At 45.1% G+C, this 14,717-nt stretch overlaps 1 protein-coding gene across 1 annotated transcript in view; it reads left to right on the forward strand.

Moving 5' to 3' along the window:
* Positions 1–14,717, forward strand: part of LOC146024716 (myosin-IIIb-like) — a 493,994-nt gene that overhangs the window by 401,870 nt on the left and 77,407 nt on the right. Inside the window, exon 23 of the mRNA XM_083155469.1 lies at positions 3,023–3,151. Within this exon, the coding sequence (XP_083011595.1) occupies positions 3,023–3,151 (129 nt within the window). The remainder of the gene's footprint in view (positions 1–3,022; positions 3,152–14,717) is intronic.

Consider the following 14,717-nt stretch of genomic DNA (forward strand, 5'->3'; position numbering starts at 1 on the left):
CCTCTCCTCTCAGGCTCCTATACTGGCACCTGGAACCTCTTCTCCCAGGGTCCTATATTGGCACCTGGAACCTCACCTCTCAGGCTCCTATACTGACGCATGGAACCTCTCCTCAAAGGCTCCTATATTGGCATCCGGAACCTCTCCTCCCAGGCTCCTATGCTGGCACCTGGAACCTCTCCCAGGCTTTTATGCTGGCACCTGGAACCTCTCCTCCCAAGCTCCTATACTGGCACCTGGAACCTCTCCCCTCAGGCTCCTATACTGACACATGGAACCTCTTCTCACAGGGTCCTATATTGGCACCTGGAACCTCTCCTCTCAGGCGCCTATACTGGCATCTGGAACCTCTTCTCCCAGGCTCCTATACTGGCACCTGGAACCTCTCCTCCCAGGCACCTATAGTTACACTTGGAACCTCTCCTCTCAGGCGCCTATACTGGCACCTGGAACCTCTCCTCCCAGGCTCCTATACTGGCACCTGGAACCTCTCATCACAGGCTCCTATACTGGCATCTGGAACCTCTCCTCCCAGGCTAATATACTGGAACTTCTCCTCCCAGGATCATATACTGGCACCTGGAACCTCTCCTCCCAGGCTCCTATACTGGAACCTGTCCTCCCCAAGTCCTTTATTGGCCTTTATTGGCATCTGGAGCCTCTCCTCCCAGGCTCCTATACTTGTACCTGGAACCTCTCCCCTCAGGTTCCTATACTGATGCATGGAACCTCTCCTCCCAGGCTCCTATACTGGCAGTATGACAATTATTCAGAATAATTTAGAGAGTGCACTGAATTGTTCATACAATAAATTGTAATTAAAAATAACAATTTAATTACATTATAATAGTATTAACAATATATATCAAAAACAATTTGGTAATACTGCACAATTTATTCAAGTGGTATCATGCCTGAGTAACCATAACCATTGTCCATGAAAAAGATATTCACAGAGAATAAACAGAACCGGTACTCTTTACCTAGAACGGCGCCCGCGATTGAAATCGCGGGCGTCGGGGGTAAAAATCGCGGTGATCGCGGCCATCGGGATGGCCGCGATGACCGCGATCACCGCGATTTTCCCATAGGGAACAATGTTAAAACGGCAGATTGACCGCGATTTTACTATTAAATGCCTCAATGGACCCGATTTGGGGCCAAATAGGCCAAATTAACCCTTAAATGCCCCCCCAAATTTTTAACGCCACCCCACGATCCACGCCAACCCGAAGCGTGGCGAGCGCAGCGAGCCCGCGAGGGGCGGCGGTACGCGTCCTCCGACCTTTTCATGCCCTACTATCCACTAGGGCGTGGTGTGAGAATATAATAGTGTGGCGAGCGCAGCGAGCCACCGAGCCCGAAGCGTGGCGAGCCCCGCGAGGGGACGCGGATACCTTCACAGGTAGACGCGTCCCCTCGCGGGCTTCACAGGTGTCCGCGTCGCCACGGACACCTGTGAAGCCCGCGAGGGGACGCGCATAACTGTGAAGGTATCCGCGTCCCCTCGCGGGGCTCGCTGCGCTCGCCACGCTTCGGGCTCGGTGGCTCGCTGCGCTCGCCACACTATTATATTCTCACACCACGCCCTAGTGGATAGTAGGGCATGAAAAGGTCGGAGGACGCGTACCGCCGCCCCTCGCGGGCTCGCTGCGCTCGCCACGCTTCGGGTTGGCGTGGATCGTGGGGTGGCGTTAAAAATTTGGGGGGGCATTTAAGGGTTAATGGGCTCTGTGGCCCATTTAACATTGATTCCTATGGCCAAATCGGGTGGATTGAGCCATTTAACAGTAAAATCGGGTCCATCGCGCCTTTTAACATTGATTCCTATGGGAAATCGGGAGCATCGCGTCGCGGGCATCGCGGGTACATTTATGGCCGCGACGCGACCGACACGATTTCCATGTTTAACATGGTTTTCAATGGGAAATCGCGGGCATCGCGTCGGTCGCGTCGCGGCCACACATAAATGTACCCGTGATGCCCGCGACGGGCGCCGTTCTAGGTAAAGAGTACCAACAGAACAAATAAGTTTTAGTCCATTTAAGCTTTTACCAACTTTTGTTGGTAATGGTATGTCCAGTAACAAGCGGGGAGCCAATTTATTGATGAAGGGTGGAATTGATAAATAACTGATATGGTATAGATGAGTGGATTAAATGGGGTGAGGCGCTCCCAGGCTTCAATATTGGCATCTGGATCCTCTCCTCCCAGGCTCCTATATTGGCACCTGGAATTTCTCCGTGGCTACTATGCTGGCATCTGGAACCTCTCCTCCCAGGCTCCTATACTGGCATCTGGAACCTCTCCTTCAAGGCTCCTATACTGGCATCTGGATCCTCTCCTCCCAGGCTCCTATATTGGCATCTGGAACCTCTCCTCCCAGGCTCCTATACTGGCATTTAGGGCCTCTCCTCTCAGGCTCCTTTATTGGCACCTGGAACCTCTCCTCTGAATCTACTATTTTGGCACCTAGGTCCTCTCCTCCCAGTCTCCTATACTGGTATCTGGAACCTCTCCTTCCAGGTTCCTATATTGGCACCTGGGTCCTCTCCTCCCAAGCTCCTATACTGGAGTCCTTGCCTCTCCTCAGTCCAGCCCCCCCCCCCTCCTCTTTTGGCCCGCCCCCTATTCTAATCTAGTGCTTGTATCTGCTAGTCAAGCCTCCCCCTCTCCTTTTCTGGCTCACATCCTCTCCCCATCTTGCCCACCCGCTCTCCTCAACTCCTGTTCTTTCAGCTAATGATCGTGGGCCACTTACAGCCTGGGGTGGTCTTTCATGGGTGATGGGGGCGGAGCTATCCTCAGTGTCTCTGCAACTTGCAAAAAAAAACTTGATTATTTTGAGCAAGGGAAATGGATAAAGAGAAGCATACAGTTCTCTCCCATCAATGGCAATTTTATGTTAGATACAGTCACACTTGCATAGATGTATGTACAGTTCATGTATGTTCTCAATCACAGCCCAATATGTGACATACAATGTAAGATCCCTTTCTATGTTCTGTCCTGTCCTGTACAGGCTACAAGCGGATCCTCTGCCGCCGCTCCTTCCTGAGACTGCTGGGAGACATGAAAACACAGAAAGAGAAACTAAAGCTGGAAGAACAGGAAAAAGAGCGCACGAGACAGCAGGAAGAAGCAACGCTTAGTACGTGACCATGTGATCTGTGGCTGTATAACATGTAGTGACCATGTATGTGATCTGTGGCTGTATAACATGTATTGACTGTGTGATCTGTGGCTGTATAACATGTAGTGACCATGTATGTGATATGTGGCTGTATAACATGTAGTGACTGTGTGATCTGTGGCTGTATAACATGTAGTGACTGTGTGATCTGTGGCTGTATAACATGTAGTAACTGTGTGATCCGTGGCTGTATAACCTGTAGTGACCATGTATGTGATGTGTGGCTGTATAACATGTAGTGACTGTGTGATCTGTGGCTGTATAACATGTAGTAACTGTGTGATCTGTGGCTGTATAACATGTAGTGACTGTGTGATCTGTGGCTGTATAATATGTAGTGACCATGTATGTGATCTGTGGCTGTATAACATGTAGTGACTCTGTGATCTGTGGCTGTATAACATGTAGTGACTGTGTGATCCGTGGCTGTATAACCTGTAGTAACTGTGTGATCTGTGGCTGTATAAAATGTATTGACCATGTATGTGAACTGTGGCTGTATGACATGTAGTGACCGTGTGATCTGTGGCTGTATAACATGCAGTAACCGTGTGATCTGTGGCTTTATAACATGTAGTGACTGTGTGATCTGTGGCTGTATAACATGTAGTGACTGTGTGATCTGTGGCTGTATAACATGTAGTAACTGTGTGATCCATGGCTGTATAACCTGTAGTGACCATGTATGTGATGTGTGGCTGTATAACATGTAGTGACTGTGTGATCTGTGGCTGTGTAACATGTAGTGACTGTGTGATCTGTGGCTGTATAACATGTAGTGACTGTGTGATCTGTGGCTGTATAATATGTAGTGACCATGAATGTAATCTGTGGCTGTATAACATGTAGTGACTGTGTGATCTGTGGCTGTATAACATGTAGTGACTGTGTGATCTGTGGCTGTATAACATGTAGTAACTGTGTGATCCATGGCTGTATAACCTGTAGTGACCATGTATGTGATGTGTGGCTGTATAACATGTAGTGACTGTGTGATCTGTGGCTGTATAACATGTAGTAACGGTGTGATCTGTGGCTGTATAACATGTAGTGACTGTGTGATCCGTGGCTGTATAACCTGTAGTGACCATGTATGTGATCTGTGGCTGAATAACATGTAGTGACTGTGTGATCCGTGGCTGTATAACCTGTAGTAACTGTGTGATCTGTGGCTGTATAAAATGTATTGACCATGTATGTGATCTGTGGCTGTATGACATGTAGTGACCGTGTGATCTGTGGCTGTATAACATGTAGTAACCGTGTGGTCTGTGGCTTTATAACATGTAGTAACCGTGTGATCTGTAGCTGTATAACATGTAGTGACTGTGTGATCTGTGGCTGTATAATATGTAGTGACCATGAATGTGATCTGTGGCTGTATAACATGTAGTGACTGTGTGATCCGTGGCTGTATAAAATGTATTGACCATGTATGTGATCTGTGGCTGTATGACATGTAGTGACCATGTGATCTGTGGCTGTATAACATGTAGTAACTGTGTGATCTGTGGCTGTATATAATGTAGTAACTGTGTGATCTGTGGCTGTATAACATGTAGTGACAGTGTGATCTGTGGCTGTATAACATGTAGTAACGGTGTGATCTGTGGCTGTATAACATGTAGTGACTGTGTGATCCGTGGCTGTATAACCTGTAGTGACCATGTATGTGATCTGTGGCTGTATAACATGTAGTGACTGTGTGATCTGTGGCCGTATAACATGTAGTGACTGTGTGATCTGTGGCTGTATAACATGTAGTAACTGTGTGATCCGTGGCTGTATAACCTGTAGTGACCATGTATGTGATGTGTGGCTGTATAACCTGTAGTGACTGTGTGATCTGTGGCTTTATAACATGTAGTAACCGTGTGATCTGTGGTTTATAACATGTAGTGACCGTGTGATTTGTGGCTGTATAACATGTAGTGACCATGTATGTGATATGTGGCTTTTTAACATGTAGTGACCGTGTGATCTGTGGCTGTATAACATGTAGTAACCATGTGATCTGTGGCTTTATAACATGTAGTAACCGTGTGATCTGTGGTTTATAACATGTAGTGACCGTGTGATTTGTGGCTGTATAACATGTAGTGACTGTGTGATCCGTGGCTGTATAAACTGTAGTGACCATGTATGTGATCTGTGGCTGTATAACATGTAGTGACTGTGTGATCCGTGGCTGTATAACCTGTAGTGATCATGTATGTGATCTGTGGCTGTATAACGTGTAGTGACTGTGTGATCCGTGGCTGTATAACATGTAGTGACCATGTATGTGATCTGTGGCTTTATAACATGTAGTGACCGTGTGATCTGTGGCTTTATAACATGTAGTGACCGTGTGATCTGTGGCTGTATAACATGTAGTGACCGTGTGATCTGTGGCTGTATAACATGTAGTAACCATGGGATATGTGGCTTTATAACATGTAGTAACTGTGTGATCTGTGGCTTTATAACATGTAGTGACCGTGTGATTTGTGGCTGTATAACATGTAGTGACCATGTATGTGATCTGTGGCTGTATAACATGTAGTAACTGTGTGATCCATGGCTGTATAACATGTAGTAACTGTGTGATCTGTGGCTGTATAACATGTAGTAACTGTGTGATCTGTGGCTGTATAACATGTAGTGACCATGTGTTGTATGTGATTTGTGGCTGTATAACATGTAGTGACCATGTATGTGATCTGTGGCTGTATAACATGTAGTGACTGTGTGATCCGTGGCTGTATAACATGTAGTGACTGTGTGATCCGTGGCTGTATAAAATGTATTGACCATGTATGTGATCTGTGGCTGTTTGACATGTAGTGACCATGTGATTTGTGGCTGTATAACATGTAGTAACTGTGTGATCTGTGGCTGTATAACATGTAGTGACAGTGTGATCTGTGGCTCTATAACATGTAGTAACTGTGTGATCTGTGGCTGTATAACATGTAGTGACTGTGTGATCCATGGCTGTATAACCTGTAGTGACCATGTATGTGATCTGTGGCTGAATAACATGTAGTGACTGTGTGATCTGTGGCTGTATAACATGTAGTGACTGTGTGATCTGTGGCTGTATAACATGTAGTAACTGTGTGATCCGTGGCTGTATAACCTGTAGTGACCATACGTGTCTGCAGGTGGCTGTATAATGTACATGGATAGTAGTATACGTGTCTGCAGGTGGCTGTATAATGTGCGGGGATAGCAGTATACGTGTCTGCAGGTGGCTGTATAATGTACGGGGATATTAGTATATGTGTCTGCAGGTGGCTGTATAATGTACGGGGATATTAGTATATGTGTCTGCAGGTGGCTGTATAATGTACGGTGATTGCAGTATATGTGTCTGCAGGAGGCTGCATAATGTACTGGGATATTAGTATATGTGTCTGCAGGTGGCTGTATAATGTACGGGGATATCAGTATATGTGTCTGCAGGTGGCTGTATAATGTACGGGGACATCAGTATATGTGTCTGCAGGTGGCTGTATAATGTACGGGGATATCAGTATATGTGTCTGCAGGTGGCTGTATAATGTACAGGGATAGCAGTATACGTGTCTGCAGGTGGCTGTATAATGTGCGGGGATAGCAGTATACGTGTCTGCAGGTGGCTGTATAATGTACGGGGATATTAGTATATGTGTCTGCAGGTGGCTGTATAATGTACGGGGATATAAGTATATGTGTCTGCAGGTGGCTGTATAATGTACGGTGATTGCAGTATATGTGTCTGCAGGAGGCTGTATAATGTACTGGGATATTAGTATATGTGTCTACAGGTGGCTGTATAATGTATGGGGATAGCAGTATATGTGTCTGCAGGTGGCTGTATAATGTACGGTGATTGCAGTATACGTGTCTGCGGGTCACTGTATAATGTACGGTGATTGCAGTATATGTGTCTGCAGGTGGCTGTATAATGTACGGGGATATCAGTATATGTGTCTGCAGGTGGCTGTATAATGTACGGGGATATCAGTATATGTGTCTGCAGGTGGCTGTATAATGTACGGGGATATCAGTATATGTGTCTGCAGGTGGCTGTATAATGTACGGGGATATCATTATACGTGTCTGCAGGTGGCTGTATAATGTACGGTGATTGCAGTGTATGTATCTGCAGGTGGCTGTATAATGTACTATGATTGCAGTATACGTATCTGCGGTTGGCTGTATAATGTACGGGGATAGCAGTATATGTGTCTGCAGGTGGCTGTATAATGTACGGTGATTGCAGTATATGTGTTTGCAGGTGGCTGTATAATGTACGGTGATTGCAGTATATGTGTCTGCAGGTGGCTGTATAATGTATGGGGATAGCAGTATACGTGTCTGCGGGTCACTGTATAATGTACGGTGATTGCAGTATATGTGTCTGCAGGTGGCTGTATGATGTACAGGGATATCAGTATATGTGTCTGCAGGTGGCTGTATAATGTACGGGGATATCAGTATATGTGTCTGCAGGTGGCTGTATAATGTACGGGGATAGCAGTATACGTGTCTGCAGTTGGCTGTATAATGAACTGGGATATTAGTATATGTGTCTGCTGGTGGCTGTATAATGTACGGGAATATCAGTATATGTGTCTGCAGGAGGCTGTATAATGTACGGTGATTGCAGTATATGTGTCTGCAGGTGGCTGTATAATGTACGGGGATATCAGTATATGTGTCTGCAGGTGGCTGTATAATGTACGGGGATATCAGTATATGTGTCTGCAGGTGGCTGTATAATGTACGGGGATAGCAGTATACGTGTCTGCAGGTGGCTGTATAATGTACTGGGATATTAGTATATGTGACTGCTGGTGGCTGTATAATGTACGGGGATATCAGTATATGTGTCTGCAGGCTGTATAATGTACAGGGATATCAGTATATGTGTCTGCAGGTGGCTGTATAATGTACGGGGATAGCAGTATACGTGTCTGCGGGTGGCTGTATAATGTACAGTGATAGCAGTATATGTGTCTGCAGGTGGCTGTATAATGTACGGTGATAGCAGTATATGTGTCTGCAGGTGGCTGTATAATGTACGGTGATAGCAGTATATGTGTCTGCAGGAGGATGTATAATGTACGGTGATTGCAGTATATGTGTCTGCAGGTGGCTGTATAATTTACGGTGATTGCAGTATACGTGTCTGCAGGTGGCTGTATAATGTACGGTGATTGCAGTATACATGTCTGCAGGTGGCTGTATAATATACGGTGATTGCAGTATACGTGTCTGCAGGTGGCTGTATAATGTACGGTGATTGCAGTATACATGTCTGCAGGTGGCTGTATAATTTACGGTGATTGCAGTATACGTGTCTGCAGGTGGCTGTATAATGTACGGTGATTGCAGTATACGTGTCTGCGGGTGGCTGTATAATGTACATGATAGCAGTATACGTGTCTGCAGGTGGCTGTATAATGTACGGGGATAGCAGTATACGTGTCTGCAGGTGGCTTTATAATGTACGGTGATAGCAGTATATGTGTCTGCAGGTGGCTGTATAATGTACGGTGATAGCAGTATACGTGTCTGCAGGTGGCTGTATAATGTACGGGGATAGCAGTATACGTGTCTGCAGGTGGCTTTATAATGTACGGTGATAGCAGTATATGTGTCTGCAGGTGGCTGTATAATGTACGGTGATAGCAGTATACGTGTCTGCAGGTGGCTGTATAATGTACGGTGATTACAGTATATGTATCTGCTGTTGGCTGTATAATGTACGTTGATTGCAGTATATGTATCTGCAGGTGGCTGTATAATGTACGGTGATTGCAATATATGTGTCTTCAGGTGGCCGTATAATGTACGGGGATATCAGTATATGTGTCTGCAGGTGGCTGTATAATGTACGGGGATATCAGTATATGTGTCTGCAGGTGGCTGTATAATGTACGGGGATATCAGTATATGTGTCTGCAGGTGGCTGTATAATGTACGGAGATAGCAGTATACATGTCTGCGGGTGGCTGTATAATGTACGGTGATAGCAGTATATGTGTCTGCAGGTGGCTGTATAATGTACGGTGATTGCAGTATACATGTCTGCAGGTGGCTGTATAATTTACGGTGATTGCAGTATACGTGTCTGCAGGTGGCTGTATAATGTACGGTGATTGCAGTATACGTGTCTGCAGGTGGCTGTATAATGTACGGTGATTGCAGTATACGTGTCTGCGGGTGGCTGTATAATGTACATGATAGCAGTATACGTGTCTGCAGGTGGCTGTATAATGTACGGGGATAGCAGTATACGTGTCTGCAGGTGGCTTTATAATGTACGGTGATAGCAGTATATGTGTCTGCAGGTGGCTGTATAATGTACGGTGATAGCAGTATACGTGTCTGCAGGTGGCTGTATAATGTACGGGGATAGCAGTATACGTGTCTGCAGGTGGCTTTATAATGTACGGTGATAGCAGTATATGTGTCTGCAGGTGGCTGTATAATGTACTGTGATAGCAGTATACGTGTCTGCAGGTGGCTGTATAATGTACGGTGATTACAGTATATGTATCTGCTGTTGGCTGTATAATGTACGTTGATTGCAGTATATGTATCTGCTGTTGGCTGTATAATGTACGGTGATTGCAATATATGTGTCTTCAGGTGGCCGTATAATGTACGGGGATATCAGTATATGTGTCTGCAGGTGGCTGTATAATGTACGGGGATATCAGTATATGTGTCTGCAGGTGGCTGTATAATGTACGGGGATATCAGTATATGTGTCTGCAGGTGGCTGTATAATGTACGGAGATAGCAGTATACATGTCTGCGGGTGGCTGTATAATGTACGGTGATAGCAGTATATGTGTCTGCAGGTGGCTGTATAATGTACGGTGATTGCAGTATACATGTCTGCAGGTGGCTGTATAATTTACGGTGATTGCAGTATACGTGTCTGCAGGTGGCTGTATAATGTACGGTGATTGCAGTATACGTGTCTGCGGGTGGCTGTATAATGTACGGAATAGCAGTATACGTGTCTGCGGGTCGCTGTATAATGTACGGGGATATCAGTATACGTGTCTGCAGGTGGCTTTATAATGTACGGGGATATCAGTATACGTGTTTGCAGGTGGCTGTATAATGTACGGTGATTGCAGTATATGTGTCTGCAGGTGGCTGTATAATGTATGGGGATAGCAGTATATGTGTCTGCAGGTGGCTGTATAATGTACGGTGTTTGCAGTATATGTGTCTGCAGGTGGCTGTATAATGTACGGGGATATCAGTATACGTATCTGCAGGTGGCTGTATAATGTACGGTGATTGCAGTATATGTGTCTGCGGGTGGCTGTATAATGTACGGTGATTGCAGTATATGTATCTGCGGGTGGCTGTATAATGTACTATGATTGCAGTATACGTGTCTGCAGGTGGCTGTATAATGTATGGGGATTGCAGTATATGTGTCTGCAGGTGGCTGTATAATGTACGGTGATTGCAGTATATGTGTCTGCGGGTGGCTGTATAATGTACTATGATTGCAGTATACGTGTCTGCAGGTGGCTGTATAATGTATGGGGATTGCAGTATATGTGTCTGCAGGTGGCTGTATAATGTACGGTGATTGCAATATATGTGTCTGCAGGTGGCTGTATAATGTATGGGGATAGCAGTATATGTGTCTGCAGGTGGCTGTATAATGTACGGTGTTTGCAGTATATGTGTCTGCAGGTGGCTGTATAATGTACGGGGATATCAGTATACGTATCTGCAGGTGGCTGTATAATGTACGGTGATTGCAGTATATGTGTCTGCAGGTGGCTGTATAATGTACGGGGATATCAGTATATGTGTCTGCAGGTGGCTGTATAATTTACGGGGATAGCAGTATACGTGTCTGCGGGTGGCTATATAATGTACGGTGATAGCAGTATATGTGTCTGCAGGTGGCTGTATAATGTACGGTGATTGCAGTATACGTATCTGCAGGTGGCTGTATAATGTACGGTGATAGCAGTATACGTGTCTGTAGGTGGCTGTATAATGTACGGGGATATCAGTATATGTGTCTGCAGGTGGCTGTATAATGTACTATGATTGCAGTATAAGTGTCTGCGGGTCACTGTATAATGTACGGTGATTGCAGTATATGTGTCTGCAGATTGCTGTATAATGTACGGGGATAGCAGTATATGTGTCTGCAGGTGGCTGTATAATGTACGGTGATTGCAGTATACGTGTCTGCAGGTGGCTGTATAATGTACTATGATTGCAGTATACGTGTCTGCGGGTCACTGTATAATGTACGGTGATTGCAGTATATGTGTCTGCAGGTTGCTGTATAATGTACGGTAAATGCAGTATACGTGTCTGCAGGTGGCTGTATAATGTACGGGGATAGCAATATATGTGTCTGCAGGTGGCTGTATAATGTACGGGGATAGCAATATATATGTCTGTAGGTGGCTGTATAATGTACTATGATTGCAGTATACGTATCTGCAGGTGGCTGTATAATGTACAGTGTTTGTAGTATATGTGTCTGCAGGTGGCTGTATAATGTACGGTGATTGCAGTATACATGTCTGCAGGTGGCTGTATAATGTACGGTGATTGCAGTATACGTGTCTGCAGGTGGCTGTATAATGTACGGTGATTGCAGTATATGTGTCTGCAGGTGGCTGTATAATGTACGGAGTTTGCATTATATGTGTCTGCAGGTGGCTGTATAATGTACTATGATTGCAGTATATGTGTCTGCAGGTGGCTGTATAATGTACGGTGATTGCAGTATATGTGTCTGCAGGTGGCTGTATAATGTACAGTGTTTGTAGTATATGTGTCTGCAGGTGGCTGTATAATGTACGGTGATTGCAGTATACGTGTCTGCAGGTGGCTGTATAATGTACAGAGTTTGCATTATATGTGTCTGCATGTGGCTGTATAATGTACTATGATTGCAGTATGTGTGTCTGCAGGTGGCTGTATAATGTACTATGATTGCAGTATACGTGTCTGCAGGTGGCTGTATAATGTACGGTGATTGCAGTATACGTGTCTGCAGGTGGCTGTATAATGTACGGTGATTGCAGTATATGTGTCTGCAGGTGGCTGTATAATGTACGGTGATTGCAGTATACGTGTCTTCAGGTGGCTGTATAATGTACTATGATTGCAGTATATGTGTCTGCAGGTGGCTGTATAATGTACGGTGTTTGCAGTATATGTGTCTGCAGGTGGCTGTATAATGTACGGTGTTTGCAGTATATGTGTCTGCAGGTGGCTGTATAATGTACGGTGATTGCAGTATATGTGTCTGCAGGTGGCTGTATAATGTACGGAGTTTGCATTATATGTGTCTGCAGGTGGCTGTATAATGTACTATGATTGCAGTATGTGTGTCTGCAGGTGGCTGTATAATGTACTATGATTGCAGTATACGTGTCTGCAGGTGGCTGTATAATGTACTATGATTGCAGTATATGTGTCTGCAGGTGGCTGTATAATGTACGGTGTTTGCAGTATATGTGTCTGCAGGTGGCTGTATAATGTACGGTGTTTGCAGTATATGTGTCTGCAGGTATAATGTACTATGTACTAATGTACTATGATTGCAGTATACGTGTCTGATGGTGGCTGTATAATGTACTATGATTGCAGTATATGTGTCTGCAGGTGGCTGTATAATGTACGGGGATATCAGTATATGTGCCTGCGGGTGGCTGTATAATGTACTATGATTGCAGTATATGTATCTGCAGGTGGCTGTATAATGTACGGTGATTGCAGTATACGTGTCTGCAGTTGGCTGTATAATGTAGGTGATTGCAGTATATGTGTCTGCAGGTGGCTATATAATGTACTATGATTGCAGTATACGTGTCTGCAGGTGGCTGTATAATGTACGGTGATTGCAGTAAACGTGTCTGCAGGTGGCTGTATAATGTACGGTGATTGCAGTATATGTGTCTGCAGGTGGCTGTATAATGTACTATGATTGCAGTATACGTGTCTGCAGGTGGCTGTATAATGTACGGGGATAGCAGTATACGTGTCTGCAGGTGGCTGTATAATGTACGGTGATTGCAGTATACATGTCTGCAGGTGGCTGTATAATTTACGGTGATTGCAGTATACGTGTCTGCAGGTGGCTGTATAATGTACGGGGATATCGGTATATGTGTCTGCAGGTGGCTGTATAATGTACTATGATTGCAGTATACGTGTCTGCAGGTGGCTGTATAATGTACTATGATTGCAGTATACGTGTCTGCAGGTGGCTGTATAATGTACGGTGATTGCAGTAAACGTGTCTGCAGGTGGCTGTATAATGTACGGTGATTGCAGTATATGTGTCTGCAGGTGGCTGTATAATGTACTATGATTGCAGTACATGTGTCTGCAGGTGGCTGTATAATGTACGGGAATAGCAGTATACGTGTCTGCAGGTGGCTGTATAATGTACTATGATTGCATTATATGTGTCTGCAGGTGGCTGTATAATGTACTATGATTGCAGTATACATGTCTGATGGTGGCTGCATAATGTACGGGATAGCAGTATACGTGTCTGCAGGTGGCTGTATAATGTACGGGGATAGCAGTATATGTGTCTGCAGGTGGCTGTATAATGTACGGGGATAGCAGTATACGTGTCTGCAGGTGGCTGTATAATGTACGGTGTTTGCAGTATACGTGTCTGCAGGTGGCTGTATAATATACTATGATTGCAGTATACATGTCTGCAGGTGGCTGTATAATGTACGGGGATATCAGTATACATGTCTGCAGGTGGCTGTATAATGTACGGTGATAGCAGTATACGTATCTGCAGGTGGCTGTATAATGTACGGTGATAGCAGTATACGTGTCTGCAGGTGGCTGTATAATGTACGGGGATATCAGTATATGTGTCTGCAGGTGGCTGTATAATGTACTATGATTGCAGTATACGTGTCTGCAGGTGGCTGTATAATGTACTATGATTGCAGTATACGTGTCTGCAGGTGGCTGTATAATGTACGGTGATTGCAGTATACGTGTCTGCAGGTGGCTGTATAATGTACGGTGATTGCAGTATACGTGTCTGCAGGTGGCTGTATAATGTACGGGGATTGCAGTATATGTGACTGCAGGTGGCTGTATAATGTACTATGATTGCAGTATACGTGTCTGCAGGTGGCTGTATAATGTACTATGATTGCAGTATACGTGTCTGCAGGTGGCTGTATAATGTACGGTGATTGCAGTATACGTGTCTGCAGGTGGCTGTATAATGTACGGTGATTGCAGTATACGTGTCTGCAGGTGGCTGTATAATGTACGATGATTGCAGTATACGTGTCTGCAGGTGGCTGTATAATGTACGGGGATAGCAGTATACGTGTCTGCAGGTGGCTGTATAATGTACTGGGATATTAATATATGTGTCTGCAGGTGGCTGTATAATGTACGGTGATAGCAGTATATGTGTCTGCAGGTGGCTGTATAATGTATGGTGATTGCAGTGTATGTATCTGCAGCTGGCTGTATAATGTACTATGATTGCAGTATATGT

The sequence above is a fragment of the Crinia signifera genome, chromosome 1, assembly GCF_055691185.1.
Source record: "Crinia signifera chromosome 1, ASM5569118v1, whole genome shotgun sequence".
Lineage (NCBI taxonomy): Eukaryota > Metazoa > Chordata > Amphibia > Anura > Myobatrachidae > Crinia > Crinia signifera.